The sequence below is a fragment of the Falco peregrinus genome, chromosome 1, assembly GCF_023634155.1.
Source record: "Falco peregrinus isolate bFalPer1 chromosome 1, bFalPer1.pri, whole genome shotgun sequence".
Classification (NCBI taxonomy): domain Eukaryota; kingdom Metazoa; phylum Chordata; class Aves; order Falconiformes; family Falconidae; genus Falco; species Falco peregrinus.
The window spans coordinates 87,763,764-87,779,399 of record NC_073721.1 but is presented as its reverse complement, the minus strand read 5'-3'; the positions used below and the strand labels follow the sequence as shown (position 1 = coordinate 87,779,399).

At 37.2% G+C, this 15,636-nt stretch overlaps 1 protein-coding gene across 5 annotated transcripts in view; it reads left to right on the top strand.

Moving 5' to 3' along the window:
* The window catches only part of RPS6KA5 (ribosomal protein S6 kinase A5), an 81,656-nt gene that overhangs the window by 28,862 nt on the left and 37,158 nt on the right, over nucleotides 1-15,636 (top strand). For 3 of the 5 annotated variants that reach the window (XM_055798133.1, XM_027793195.2, XM_027793193.2), the window contains exons 4-5: nucleotides 266-381; nucleotides 1,079-1,186. In XM_055798133.1, coding sequence (XP_055654108.1) covers nucleotides 266-381; nucleotides 1,079-1,186 — 224 coding nt within the window. Of the gene's footprint in view, nucleotides 1-265; nucleotides 382-1,078; nucleotides 1,187-15,636 lie in introns of those variants that run through there. The other 2 variants (XM_027793196.2, XM_027793194.2) reach the window with 1 other exon arrangement.

Sequence of the window (15,636 nt, the reverse complement as noted above, 5' to 3'; positions counted from 1 at the left end):
AAAAAATAATCTTTATAATTTGGGAATATTTGAGGCTATTTTATGGGTTTGCTGCTTATTTAAAAGTTGGTTGTGTTCTTCCATCCGTCCTTTAAGGAGGAAATTGTGTGTTGTACAATGTGTTGAAATATTACTGAATTACAATAAATAACATCTGATCCCAGAACATGTTAGTTAATAACTTGCAAAGTACCTATTAATATTACACTAAGAAAATTAAGTTGTCAGAAAGTGAAATTAAAAGGTTATTTGTTCTACTTTTTAGACTACATAAATGGAGGAGAATTGTTTACTCATCTGTCGCAGCGAGAAAGATTCTCAGAAAATGAGGTGCAAATTTACATTGGGGAAATTGTTTTGGCACTTGAGCATCTCCACAAGGTAAAGTAACTGTATTCTACTGCTCATTTTGTGGAACTGCAACTGTATTCTTTTCACATCATGTAAAGTTAGTGAGGAGAACTTATTTTTTAGATTGCTTTAAATTCAAAGGAACTTGTCTATTTTGTCTGCAGTGTGTTGTTATTGACAAATGATTGTTAATTTATAGTAATCCTTATGAAATGGTGTATGTCAGTAAAACTAACTTGTAGTCAGTATGAACAGGGTTGGGTTGCACTATTGTTCAGTTCTCCTTGGTTTGATACAATTAAACAGCAGAGATCTGAAATTTTCATGTAACTTGTAGATATGAAAAGTGTTACGGTTTTCAGAGGTAGTAAGTAGATTTGTAGACTATTACAAAGCATGTATGGTCTAGAACGTATGACAGAAGTGTCCATTTTCATTCTTAATGAAAGCTGAACTGAGTTTTGCACACCACAGCAAGTATTCAGTCACTTTTAGATTCAAGGGATATAGTATGTCCTTTAAATTTAAAGACATTAATGCACAGTGTAGTTTCTGAAAATTTTAAAGTCATGCAAAGTATTTCTTCAAAGGCATTTTTAAACTGTTCTTTTTGAGGTGCAACTTTCAGGTGTCAGATTACCTTCATATTTAAATGGATTCAACTGTCTCATTGGTGTGGTAATGCTGATTTGGAAATAGCTTTTTTTTTTTAATGTTCTGTTTGCAGTTGGGGATTATATATCGGGACATAAAACTTGAGAATATTCTCCTCGATTCTGATGGCCACGTGGTGCTCACAGACTTTGGTCTGAGTAAGGAGTTTCTTACCGATGAGGTGAGTATTTGAGTCTTCAGTAAGTGTGGACAGAATCCAGCAAGATCAAAGTTAGGTTCTGTCTGATTGAAATCAGAAACCCATTTGAGAGGGGAGGAAAAACTGCCTACTAGATTCTTAATTCATAGAACAAAATCTAGTAGTCGTTTTACTGCGTTTTGAGCTTTCAGTTCATTTGTCTTTGGTCTGCCAGTGTTGTCAGACACGTCTGTCTGTTCTAGTTTTCCCTGAAATGCCTTCATGCACCCTTCTGCTGCCCTTTATGTGAAAAAGGAGAGATCCGCATAAGTCTGAAAAGCCGCTAATGTTATCATTTTCAGATGCCTTGTTAAAAACTTGACTGTGCTAATACTTTGCAGTGACTAGGCAAATGGTATGCTATGACTCTTCTTTCTGCTAATAATAATTAATGTATTATTATCTTGTCTTTCTCATGTCTTTGTGTCACTTGATAAGCTTAATTGCAAGCTTTTAGGATAAAAGCTTATCTCTTATTAAATACATGCATAGTATCTAACATAGTGATCTCTGACTGTTGATGTTGGTTGATAATTATTTGTAAAGTACAGTTTTATGTCCAAATACACTTTTTAGATTTCAGAGTGTTGAAATTGCACAGGCTTTTACTTCTAAGAGAATTTAAAAATGGCTAATTTTTGGCTTTCACATCAGGTACAGAGGTATTGAAATCTGGGATTGCAGATCTGAAAGTCTTTGTTAGAAGCAGCAGAAGGGTTTTCTAAAAATAGATAACTGGTAGTTTCCTCTAGAATATTTGCATTTCAAATGGAGTCTGGTAGGATTTGGGAGGTACCATTTTAAGAGCTATGAAATGTTACTTTCTGAAGCAGGGAAATAGTGCAGATAATATCAGTATATTCATTTTAAATTACGGCATGAAACCAAGGGGAGGTTCAACTGGCATGACAAGGGATTAGCAGCAGCTTGCCAGACCAGTGCAAGAGAGGAAGTACAGAGAGATGCAGTTTTCAGCAGGAAGGAATGATGGTAAAAGGTGTGGCTAGGGAGAGTAGGACCTCCTCAGAGTTGTGAGAGAAGCTATGTTGGGCACAAGAGACAAAGTACATGGAATGGTACTACTGCACTGATGTGCAGGAACAGTCTTGAGCCTTTGAGCTGAAGTTGAATGAAGGTGAAATTTTCCCTGTAATTAAGAAGGTCCTGATTCATTATGACGTTCTTAAGTCTTAAAACAGATGGTTTTAGGAAATATACTTTTTTTGTTATTTATGCTCACCTTTGGAATGTCATTTACAAGCAGTGCAAGGAAAGGGGAGGACTTGGGGTCAGCAACAGAGATGCCTGTCTGCTTTTCCCACACTCTGATTCGATTCCTCTTTCTCCAGTCAAATAAAGCAGTCTTGCTGCTTGGTCATTTATTGTTGGTTCATCTGACTCTAATCCATTCTGTTTTCAGTATATACCTCAGAAGTCTCTTCATTTAACCTTTTTTTCCCTTTTTCTCATATTCTCTTTCACATTTTATATTTGTCTTCCCTGTCAGAAAAGCTCAACATTTCTGTTATTTCTTTTAAGGAAAAAAGTAATTGCTTTCCAAATCTAAGAAATTGTCTGCACTTGACTAGTTTTCATGTGTGTTATTGTAATTTAGCTACTGATCCTAAACATGATTAGAATGATGCATTTACACATAGAAGTTGATATTTCATACTATTTTATCTGTAGACAATTCGGCTACTACTAGAACACTTGCAATTTGCATTACAAAAGATACTTAACTTACACTTCTGAACTAATGTACTTACAAGAGGTAAATTTTCCCTGTTTAACTGCATAGCTTTAAGTTCATTGGGTAGCACTTTTAAATAAAATTTCACAACTTCGTGAATCAGATGTAGCATTTGCAATTTAATCAGAGCAGTATGCTTTCTTTTCTCCCCCTTTCTTCACGCTTCTTCCCTGGCGCACCCTGCTTTTTGCAAGAACTTTGCATTTAGAAAGTATACTTATCCAAGTGGAATTTATTCTAGCAACCTCCCCCCTCTTTAGACTGTATTTTCTGAAAAATATATATTTAGGTTAAAAATGTATAAAAATCATCAGCAATTACAAGCATGTATCATGTTTAGAATTCTTATCCGAAGAATTCTCTCTGATAAGAATTCTCTTACCTTGTATTTATGAATTTTGGATGCTTTTGTAGTTAGGGATTCTTGCTAGGAAACATCATAGCTCAATGTTTTCATTATCCCTGCTTTAATCTGATGGTTGTTAAATATTTCCAGGTACTTGAGCAAGTATAGAAACTAATAGAAGGTGTTTTATAATAAAAAGTGTGTACTATTTCTTGACTATAATAACTATAGCAGATTAATTGATTTGTCAGCAATGAAGAGGTGGGAAGCTGCTTTTCCTGGGCATTGTTTGAGTGAAAGGAAGCAAATGCATGTGGCTTCTAGGAAAACAGAAACAGTGATTCTACCATGCAGCTACTGAAGCATGAGTGTGAAGAGTGTGTTGTCAAGTATCCTCTGTTTTACAATTATTATGTGAAAGTGCTTATAACATGCAAGAATTACAAATAAAAGCTGAAAGCAGTGTGATTTTAAGGGCTCTAAAACATTTTATACTACTGTTTTGCTAAAAACTGAATTTTGTCTTGTACAAGTGAAATGACAGTGTGGTTTTGCCCTTGTTGTATCTTTAAGTCCATATGCTTGCATTTGCATGCAAAAAGAAGGAATGACCTGACTGGAATAAAGTAGTTGAATAAAAATGAATTTTCACATAGGATAGGTCAGTATCACAAGGTATTTGGGTATGAAATTACTTCTGATACTCAAATTTTATTTATTACCTCTGAAGATCTACCATTGGACAAGCCTAACCATAGCATAGGATTAAGTAAGAGATGAAGAGATTGAAATGGCTAGTACCTTTTTAGTATTAAGTTTTACGACATTTGCATTCTTAGTCCTATGATGAATTTAAAGCTAGTGTACTTTTTAGCTGTCATCTGAGTTGCAAAGAAAATAGGTGTAAAAAAGACAGTTTTTAGCCTTATGTTTTCATGCATCTCAGTTGAGTTCCTGTCTGACTGGGTTGTAGAATATATTTGCACATGACATAAATACAAATTATTATCAGGGTCGGAGGGAATTGATAGAACTGAGACAGACATTGTAGTGAAACTTCTACAACACTGTTTTGTTCATTGCGTAAGTGCGATCACTTTGGTGCTGCTATTTTTTTCAAGGCTCTTGCTGGATTAATGGTTGAACTCTCAAAGGTGTCTTCCAACCTAAATGATTCTATGATTTCATTTACCTTTAAAAAAACCCAACACCCCTAAGGTGGGTTGTTTGGGGTTTTTTTGCCATTTTATTTCTTGTGTAGTATCTTTATCTTCTGGAGTTTTTAATTTTTTTAATCTCCCCCCCCCCCCCCCCCACATTTCCTTTATTTCTGTAACTACACTAAAAATCATACTTCACTATATATGGAGACCTTTATATCCTAGAAAAAGTAATCTGAACACATTCATTGAATTATGTAGTAATAATCTATTTTATTGGACCATGAGTAACAATTAACTTTTTTCTTGTTGATTAAATTCCACAAGTATGCTTCCAGAGTACAGTGAAACGCTCAGTTCTTCTGCATTAGTGCATTTCTTCTGCATTAGCTTGTTTATTTTGAAGCTTTTTGTGTTTGCTTAATGAAGCTTGAGAAAAATTACGTAGTGAATACTGAATGTTGTCAGTCTTCAAACAATGTATCTGAGAGCATACAAATACCTTAGTAATAAATATGTAATAGTAGATAGTCTGTATTGAGGGATGATTGAATTGTAAATAGGTCAGTTGGATGGATATTTGGATGTCTGTCTGCATAGAATGAATAGTTCATATGCGTTATTGTTTTCCCATCTGAAAGCATCTTGATCAGAGTTGCAAATTTAGTTATAACTGTCAGGTGCTTTTCACTGTTGAATTGTTTGTTTTATTTATTAGCTGGGTGAGTGAACGTTTTGTTCAGGAAGGAAAATTAATTTTAAAATATTTTAAAGGAAATTTCATTAAAGGAAAAATGATAAAAAGGTGGTTAGCCTGCTGCAGATTTTGGTAGGTGAAGTAGGAGGAGATTTGTACACATTGCTAGAGCAATTCAAAGGTAGTCCAGAACAGAGGGAAGTGAGTACAACTTAATTCTTGTTTAGTGCTGTATGAACGGTCATCTCACTTGAGTGACCTGTTAGATTATCTGTGCATTTACCTTTACAAGACCATTTATAATTGTCCAATTAAAGTGGTAATGTCTGATCTTCAAAATTTGATAGTACATCCTTTGAACATTGCTCGCTCTTTTGCAAAGATGTTAGAATAATCCATGCTGGGGATGACTTACTACATCTGCTTGCATTTTAGTTAATTGTTCAGTGATGCAGACATCACACAGTCATAAGTTGGGGTAGATTTACATGTCTACAAAGAGTAAAAAAGTAAGAAAGAATAAACTGAATAGTGAAGTTAGTTGACATATGTTAGCATTGGTTATAGATCTGTCTGGACAATTAGTCATTGTTTCCCTTATTTTGGAAAAGGACATGAAACAATGGCAAAACCTTTTAGCTTTAATTGGCGTACTACTGTTGGTGTTTTAAGTGTTCTGAAATTGAATATTGAGAACATACCAGGCACTCTAAAGGCACACAATTGAACTGGACTCATTTAATTGCAAAAACAGGTCATCAGTGATCAGATGGCTGTTTGTGCCTTAGCCCAGGAGGTGTCCCATTTTCAATGCTTATCACAAAAGATGATTGTGCTTTCTCAGCTTGGAGCACTAATGCAAAGACTGGAACACAGAATACATTCTGTCCAGACTTTGATGCCAAAATCCCAAAGTGCCATTAAGAATTCATGCAAGTCAGATGATAATTCTTACAGGGACTGCTCTAAGGATACTCTTTTGGTATTGTAATATGCCACTTAAAAATCACATTTTGGGAAGAAATACTGATCTGTGTGTTAAATAGCCTGGTATCTTCTATTGGATCTATAAAATACTATGTTGCTAGTCAACTTGGGAAAATTCTTTCTCTGTTTTTCAAGGGAAAACAAAAAACAATGTAACTTCTTGAGGGGAAATGCTGCCATCCTCATTAATTTTTTTTTTCTCAGAGATTTTTTTTTACCTCTTGAATTACTGCAAATACTTAACTTCAATGAAACTGGGGCAACCAGGTGTGAAAACCGTAAATGACCAGGAATTTGTGGCGATATGAAAATTAATTTAGAACCAGATGGTTTGCTTTTGAGCAAAATTGGCCACTCCTACTCATCTACCTTTTTACATGTGGTGCTCTTCAATGCTATGAATGTTTATTTTCAATCTCCTATGCATTTTTTTATATTCTCTTTCTTAAAAAAATACATTTTTGAAGACTTGTGGCAGCTAGTACAGTTCTTCCCAGAATCAGTACTCTTTTCAAATAGAGGCAAAATTATAAGGTACGAGAAAGAGGATATTTTTCATGTTTTGCTTCATATACCATTCTCTCTTTTGGTACTGTTACCCCTCTCTTATCAAAAAGTGATGTTTCAGAAAACAAGTCTTCCGAAACCTAGATTTTTGAGAAGACCCTAGTACAAAATGTTCATCCAGGATGACAGTGGTTTCATACTTGCATTCTTCCCACACAATTATGTGCTGTTTCTGATTTTTTTGATAATTTTTTGTCCCTATGGAGCTGAGACTTGTTTTCTCTTGGTTTTTTGCTTTACAAATCCATTATCATGAACTGGTTTAAAGAATTCCTTGAAGAATTGCAGTTGCATTACACTGCGAAAGCAAACATAGTTGTTGTATAAATCAGTGGAAACTGTTTCTTGAACCTCCACTTGACATTACATAACAACATAACCTTGCATTGAGTTATGTTTTCGGGCCACAGCTGTAGAGGTCACATGTTTCTTGGCTGGCATACAATACCAGGTTTAGCTGTTCTTGCTGTCCCTTTTAAGTTCCTGTTCCAGTGGTAGCTGCTGGCAGGCAAATCTATTCTTCCTTGAAAAATTCAGTAGCCTGATTCCATGTCTGTTTTGGAAGTAGAAGTCATTGGTGTGTCTAGCTCTGGCATGAGTTATAGTAAAGAACATGGTATTTTGACTTAACTGGCTTTAAGTAGGAACAGCCACCAGGATAGGATTTGTAATTCATTTCAGATGACCTTATATGTTTATTCTTTGAAATGTCATCTCAAGAAGAATTAATAGTTTGATCTACCATATTGCAACCGTTCTTGGTCTAGTCTGAATCTTTATTTTTGTACTACAATCTTCATTATGATTTTTGTCAAATGCAACAGAGCAGTCTAACTAGTGTACCACTAAACATTTTTCCTGTCTTTGTTCTTCTTCTTTAGTCTTCTACAGAGATCATAGTTTTGGTCCTGAATAGAAGTTACAGCTGCACAAGCAACAGTCTGCAGCTGAGAGATGTTTTGGGTGAAGTTGTACTCTTTTTCTTATGGACAGTTTTAAGTACCCAGTGTTATGTCTGGGTATTACAACCAAAAAGGTTCCCAAAGGAATAAAAATTAAAAAAGTGAGAAAAAGGAAGAAACCACTTAGTCTGGCATGCACTCCGTTGGAACAGACTTTTTATTTCTCATTTTAAGTCTACATCACATCTTTGAACAAGGGGGCTTTTCTGTCAATTTTCATATGTCGTCTTAAGTTGACAGTATTTTTACTCTGGACAATTAAAATGATGAAGAACATTACAGATCTGATTTGTATGGAAATGGGCTTTTTTCCTGGTGTATTTTTATTTTTGAGGTAAATATCAATAAGATCACTTTCAGATAGGATGACCTCTAGGGTTCACTGAAGGTACGAGGCTTGTTTCTGCATGGAATTTAGGCTTTTCAATCTTTACTTGTGATTTTCCCGAAATGCAAAATCCATGTAGCAGATCAGCTTGTTAGTAGCACCTTTGTGTCCTCTATGGCATTTCAAATTTCCATTTATGACTATTCTTTTGATTTATCCTATGGTCCTGGTTTTCTCAATAAACTTGCCAAGGGACCTCTAATGGCTTGCTTAATCAGTAGCTTATAAACAGTTTGCTGATAGTTGATGTATGAGATAATCTGTGGAGTACTGCTGAACTCTTCAACTGCTTAAGTTCTTCAGTCATAATCTTTCTAGAGGAACTGTGGTTCTTGACTAGTTTGTCAGGGAGCAGCAGGATGGGGAGACTGCTCTCTGCATTACTGTGAGCTAAGGGTGGCAGCAAGGCAGGTGTGGATCAGCAACTCCAGTGGTGGTAAGACAGGCTCAGACAACAGTCCAGTGGTTGTCAGACAAGCTTGTTGTGAGGAGAGAGGCTTGAGGTCAAGCCAGGATTTGAAGTTAGTGGGTCAGGATCTGTGAAGTACACAGCCAAGCACAGGCATACCTGCAGCACAGCTGACACAAGGAATGAAGAATGGGAGCCTGAACTTCTGCTCCCAGCTGAAGGTGGAGGAGGCCCCTGACAGGGTTCCATACAGGTTGCTCAGCTGCACTGTGTCAGTGTTGGTCTTGAGCCAGAGATGCCTTAACCCCTGGAACTGGAGAAGGAGGTTGCACAGCCTGTCGATAAGCTCAGGGCCCTGACATGGTTATACTAGGAGAGTTTTCACCATTTATGCTTGTAGTCAAAAGCTAAGTTATGACTTCCAGAACTCTAATCACATCCACTTGCAGCTGTACAAAATAGCAACAATAATGATACTGTCCCTTGTATTCTAGAAAATTGCTATTTTTTTTAATGTTTCTGAATGATGTTATTTGTTACAGTACCGATAGAGCCCAGGGAAGGTGTAGTTAATGCAACCTGGAAGTTAACTTCGACTTTCTTCCTTTGTTAAAGGGATTTCAAAGACAACTTTGGACTTGAAACATTTGTTTAGAGGTGTAAGCAATTAAGGAAGGTAGTTTTACTCTAGCATATTTTCCTGGGTTAGTCAAATGAAAAGCAACAGTGAGACTTCCCTAGCAGAGGTACAAATGCTAGGATCTGTGCATACCTAGAAATGAAATGTTCATAACTACCACTTTGGGCTTTTGAGGAGATTAAGGGATGGATTATCAATCTTGTGCATGTCTACAAATATTTTAAGAGCGAGTGTCAAGAGCAGGGGTCCTCAAACATTTTAACCAGGGGGCCGGTGTGCAGATCAAGTGGCAGGCAGCCATCTGCGGCTGCTTGGTTTCCCCCCCCAACCCCCGGCGGAGGGGGAGATGGGGTGGGGGGTCTGTAAATACCGGGGGCCGGATTGAGGACCCTGGGGGGCCGTATCCAGCCCACGGGCCATAGTTTGAGGACCCCTGGTCAAGAGGATGGGGCCAGCCTCTTTTCAGTAGTGCCAAGCGACAGGACAAGGGCCAACGGGTATAAACTGCAACAGAAGTTCCATCTGAATATGAAGAAAAACTTTACTGTGAGGGTGCCAGAGAACAGGCTGCCCAGAGAGGCTGTGGAGCCTCCTTCTCTGGAGACATTCACAACCCTCCTGGATGCCAGTCTGGTCAGCCTACTCTAGGAGAACATGTGTTAGCAGGTGGTTGGACTATATGATCTCCAGAGGTCCCTTTCAACCCCAACCGTTTTGTGATTCTATGTTGCAAGAAAATTATTTTATTTCATAACATGTGAAACTCTTTAGGTGGGCCCATACTCATAGTTAAGTCTTACTCCTGAATGCCTGTATCCTTTTTACCCTTTACTATCTGAATTTGCTTATTTCTCAACTAATTACTTTTTTTCTTCAATGACCTCATAAAAATGGTAGAATGGATGATGTTTCTGTCAATTTCCTAATATGCATTGAATAAATAAAAATAATTACAAGGGAGAGTTTAGTATTTATTGTTTAAAATGTTGTTCCTTGTTAATGAAGAAATTAGTAAACCCATGAAATACAAGGGTCATTTGCCATATTATTGTGGCTGAAGCTGTTCCTATTGTATTGATACTGATGAATATGCACACCAAGAGACTGCAGGAACCTCACAAAACCACATTAGCATTATTCTTCAAGAGGATTGACTACCTATTTAATGTATTTCCAGTACTGTTACCTTTTGTGGCCATTTCTAGTTCTGAATTGGAGTCTGCTTTTCTGCCTTACCTTTTTGAGTGAGACTACTTGTGGAAGTGTAACATGCAGGTTTCATTTGGGATGACTTGTTCATCACTGGGTGAAGTGTCACACACTATCCTAGTTAGGTATCAGTTAAAAGTATTTATGCAAGATGTGTTGGAACTTCTGCACATTCAATTTAAATTAGTGCCAGGAGCTGTTAAATACTATAATACAAAGCTAGATAGATCTTTTAGGACAGTGTTGCTCTCCTGAGCTATTGTTTTCTACTAAAGCCTTTGTGAGAGCATACTGGGGATGTTTGTTGCCATCACTGAACCTTCAAAACAGTGGTACAATCCATTGTATGCCTTTTGTTAGAGCAGACTGACATTTCTTCTGCTAGACACTTGTAGCTGATGCAAAAGAGAGTACAGATTTCACATGTAATTAAGACCCTATGAGAAGTATAGGAGAAATCATAGAAATTTTTCTGTGGGTTTCCTGTTCAGAATTTATATGAAGCACTAATTTAGAAATAGAATTTTTCTTAGGTACAGTTAGTGTATTGATAATCATACCACAAAACAGTCATTTGGGGAACTTCACAAGCACTTCTGGATTATTCCAATCCTTGCAGTCTGTGACGGTATCCAGCACAATTCACAGCAGTCGTTTTGCAGATACCAGAAATACCTGGCTAGTCCAAATCTTGTTGAAGAATCTGCTGTGTGAAGTCACCTTTCTTAGTTTCGTAAAAGCTTGTTGTAGCATTCTGTATACCTGGAGATTTTTTACATCAAGGAAATGTTTCCTGGCACAGTTGAAACATGCTATGCTCTGGTCTCATTGAATCATAGAATTGTAGAAAACCCTGAGTTGTAAGGGGCCCACAAGGATCACAGAATCTAGCTCCTGACTCCACACAGGGCCACCTGAAAGTTAAACCATATATCTAAGACAGTTTTCCAAACACTTTCTTGAACACTGACAGGCTTGGGGTCATGACTACTTCCCTGAGGAGCTTGTTTCCAGTGCTTGACCACCCTCAGTAAAGGTTTTTTTTCCTAATATCCAATCTGAACTTCCCCTCTTGCAGCTTTAAGCAGTTCCTTTGCTTCCTGTCACGGGACACCAGAGAAGAGATCAGCATCTCCCTTTCTACTCCCCATCATGAGAACACTGTAGACAGCAAAAAGGTTGCCCCTCCATCTCCTCAGCTCTTAGCTGAACAAACCTAGTATCCTTATCCACTCAAAAGTCATGCCTCCTGTCCTTTCACCATCTTTGTTGCCCTCTTTAGATGCTTTCTCATATTTATATATCCTCATCATATATTGGAGCCTAAAACTGCACACAGTAGTCAAGGTGAGGCTGCACCACTGATGTGTATAGTGGGACAATATTTATTTTTTTTTTTAACTTGTTAGCTATAACATACTTAATGCACCCAGGATATGTTTGGTCCCTTTTTTCATCCGGGCACACTGATGATTCATACTGAGCTTACCATTAACCAAAACCCACAAATCCCTTTCTTCTGGGCTGTGCTCCAGCGTCTTGTCACCCAGTCTCTACATTGATCTCTTATTGCAGGAGGGATCAACTGCCTCTGGTTTCCTTCATTACTGATCAGTTGATGTACCTAGGAAACATTAATGACTTAGAGAATGAAGGTTCTCTCTGTGTGTTTCTCCTCCTTGTAGTCTGCGGTATTCAGCTGGACTTCCTGAGAGCCAAAAGCACAACATCACTTATTTACTTTACAACATAAGTTGGAAGTGTACCATCTTGTGCAAGAATTATGATACTGTGATGTCAAAGAAACTTTAACATCTGCCATTCATTTGCATTCCTTGTGATCCCTTCCCCAATTATAAGTCTTATCACTGTGTGAAGACATCTTTTTTTTTTTTTTTTTTTTTTTTTTTTTAGCATTTTTATTTCCCAAGAAATTACCTTATGCCATGCATCTGGTAATATAAGATGACTTACTGTCTATCAGAGAATATTTGACTTGTAAATACTTATGAATAACAATTGAGATTACAGATTTGCATGTGCTAGAGTGTTTATTTACTAAATAAAATGAAGAGCAAGGTCTTTATATTGATCATAACTTTACCAGTTCTAAAAGGTTGGTTTGAAAGTTTACATCTGGAGGCTGGCTTTCATTTTGTCATATATATTCCATACAGACTGCTTCCAATTTATTGTAGGTGAGAGGCATTTTCGTGGCAGAGTGGTGGATCTTACTTGTAGCTCTGGGTATTTATAAAAGCTGAAAACATGGTAGTAGCTTGCATGATCTATATGGTGTACACATTCACATTAGGCGATTGCTTGAAGAGAAGACCCAAGATAACAGAGTTTTAGCTGAGCTGTGACTTTCATCAGTTTGATTTTTTTAATCTATATATCTGATCTAAAAGTTGGTATGGAGAATTTTACTATTCATGAAATAAGGAGGAATTATCCTTGACTTTAGGAAGACCATATATGTATTAGATTAAAAACCTTGTTTAAACTTGCTATGGTATTTCAGAGTACTTCCAACAACAGTTAAGCATTTCTCTTGCTTTACTGGGTTGTAGTGTTTTGAAACCTTCATAACATTGAGGCCAGATTAAGTGAATGAAGCAATTTAATTTGTCAGCTAACAAGTATGGACAAGCATAGGAACCCTGTAAGAATGTTGCTGAAATCTGTGGAGGAACCCAGCTAAAACATGCATAGTAATTCTGTTATTTCTCCATTTAAAAAATGTGGCAAGAACCAGTAAGTAATCCTTGTCTGGACTGGAGGGTTTTTCAGTGGATTTGTGGAGAGTCAATCCAGTCCTGAGAGCAGCCCTGAATGCATTCAGTGAGCTTCTGTTTGGCTAACTGGTTCCCTTCTGTTTCGTTGAACCCTCTTGCTTTGTGTCACCAGGTGCTACTCACTGGCGGAGTTGTTGCTAATAGATGAAATACATGCCATAGGAGACTGCAGCTCTGACTCCTCAGCTCTAAGGTTGTCTGTGTTCTACCCAACAGCACTTAGTGTTTCTAGGTTTTGGTTTTGTTGTTGTTTTTTAACACTGAATACACTACAGGAGTAATTCTTAAGCTATTTGATTATGTTCATAGATTATTTTATATGAATACAGAATACAAGGAAGTTAAAAGTCCAAACCAATTTAATAGCCAGAAAGTGCCCTTTCCCTAATATTATGTAGTTTCTATTTCTTGAAATTCTTATGCTAGAAATTATGTACTCTAGGATTTATCCAAGCCTTTGGACTGTATCCTATCATCACTTTTATTAACAAGGAATTCTTATTAAAGAACACTTAGAGAAGAGTAGCTTTGTTTGTTGTTTTTTTTTTTTTTTTTTTTAAGTTGCAGAATTCATTTGCATGAAGTTTCATGGTTCAAAGGAATGTGGTAGTAGTATGGTTTCAGAATGTGTCGTATCTGATGTTCAGGGTGGTAGTCCAGCTCAGCTAAGAATAAAGTATTTGTGTATTAAGTAGCTGGAGAACAGAAACAGTCTGTTCTGTTTCAAAGGTGACCTTTCCATGCAGTTGAAGTGGGTCCTAATTGTGAATGCTGAAAAGAATGGCTTCAAAGAGTACTTGGCTAATCCTCTGGCTAAAATGTGTTTGCACAAAGACTGTTGTGAATAAAACAAGCTGTAGGATTTTAGGAGCCATCTCGGTTGGAGCAGTGGCACGTGCTGTTTGAATGCAGTTTGTCAAGTTGAAGTAGTAAATACACAGTCAAAGGCTGTGTATTTAAATGTTAAATAATATGTCTTCAAATGACAGAATGACTGTCTTAAGACACTTGAGTGCTTTCCATATCTGCATTCACACTTTGGAGATAAAATCACAAATGCTTAAGCTCTGAAACATTTTCCAAAGCCGTATTTGTATGGCAAGTAGATACTTTCCTTAGGTTTGGCGCACACAGATGGAGCAGTGTACTTGGAATATGCTTCAGTATTCTGAGCCAGATACTCTAGAAAGAGCATCTGGTTATTCTTTGTGGGTGTGGTTACTTGTTTTGTTTTGTTTTACCTGTTAGTATTCTGTTAGCTAGCTTTAACTCAACTCACCTTTTCCAGCATTCACACCTCTATAGTCTTCTTTCATGTTTTTGTTTGGGTGCTTTGCTTTGGTGTATGTTTTGTTTCCAAGGCTTCTGAAAAAAAAAATCTTGTGGGTTCTTAAAACTTACTTGATCTTTTCTTTGTTTTGGTTTTCGCTTCCATTTTTCCAATAGTCAAATGGCATGCTCCAATTTGCTCAGTTAGTCTTTTGTACAAACAGCCAATTTGGCAACAGATGGGGGCATTTTGTGCTTAATGTTTGTATAGATTGTCTGTTTCTCTTGATGCAACTTCTAGCTATCTGCAGAAAGCTAAACAGAAATCTTTTGCTTTAGTGCTCAGCAGCAACATACTGATGACACCATTGACTGAGGAGGTACTCAACACATTAGCCCTTGCTTGCCCGAGTCTTGAACCTTTCAATGTGGGTCATCATCTTTTGTTCTGGGGATGCTTTGGAGCTCTGAAAGCTGTTCTCTGTACTTCCTTCAAGCTGACTGGGATGTCCTGTCTGCCATGCTATTATGAGTAAGCATGGCAAGCACAAGATACCCAATTATATGTATCTCAGTTTCTAGAGGGTTAACTTGATTTTTTTTAATTATTTTTTTTGAGGCCCTGAACTAATGGTGTTCTCTGCTTGTTGAAGGAGTTTTAATGCCATTTAACAATCCCTTGGGATCTCTATGAAGACTTTTTTCTTTCTTTATTAATACTAGTTTGGCCCTGACATTCAGACAATTGTCTACCTGTGTCCTAGTTGAAGACTTCTTCAGCCAAGTATTAAATGGAGTTTGTTTCTCAGATGCACATCTTTGCGTGCATGTGGTAAAATAACATAGGCCTTCATCCCCTAGGTGTTGGGAAACACCTATCCTGAAACTATTGTCTATTTCTTTGCTCAGTTTCCGTGCCCTTTTGGATGTGTTAGGACATTGTATCAGACATTTTCTGTGCATCTGGGCTGTGTGAGGTTTTTTATAACACTGGATTCTAATACTATCCTTCCAGCACAGTAACTTCTTAAATTGGATATAATGGAGTAGGCCCTTCATACAAATAGTTTGATGCCAGAAGACAGTTTGGCCTACTGTCAGAAATGAGCCTTTTAGGAGCATATTGTGCATCTATGATTTTTTGGCTCTCTTGAAGTCTCATCTAATTCCTGTGGTTCACTTTGGAATTACAATTCTTGTCCCACATATCCTGTTATGACCTGTTGAACAGTTAAGAGACTTAGTAA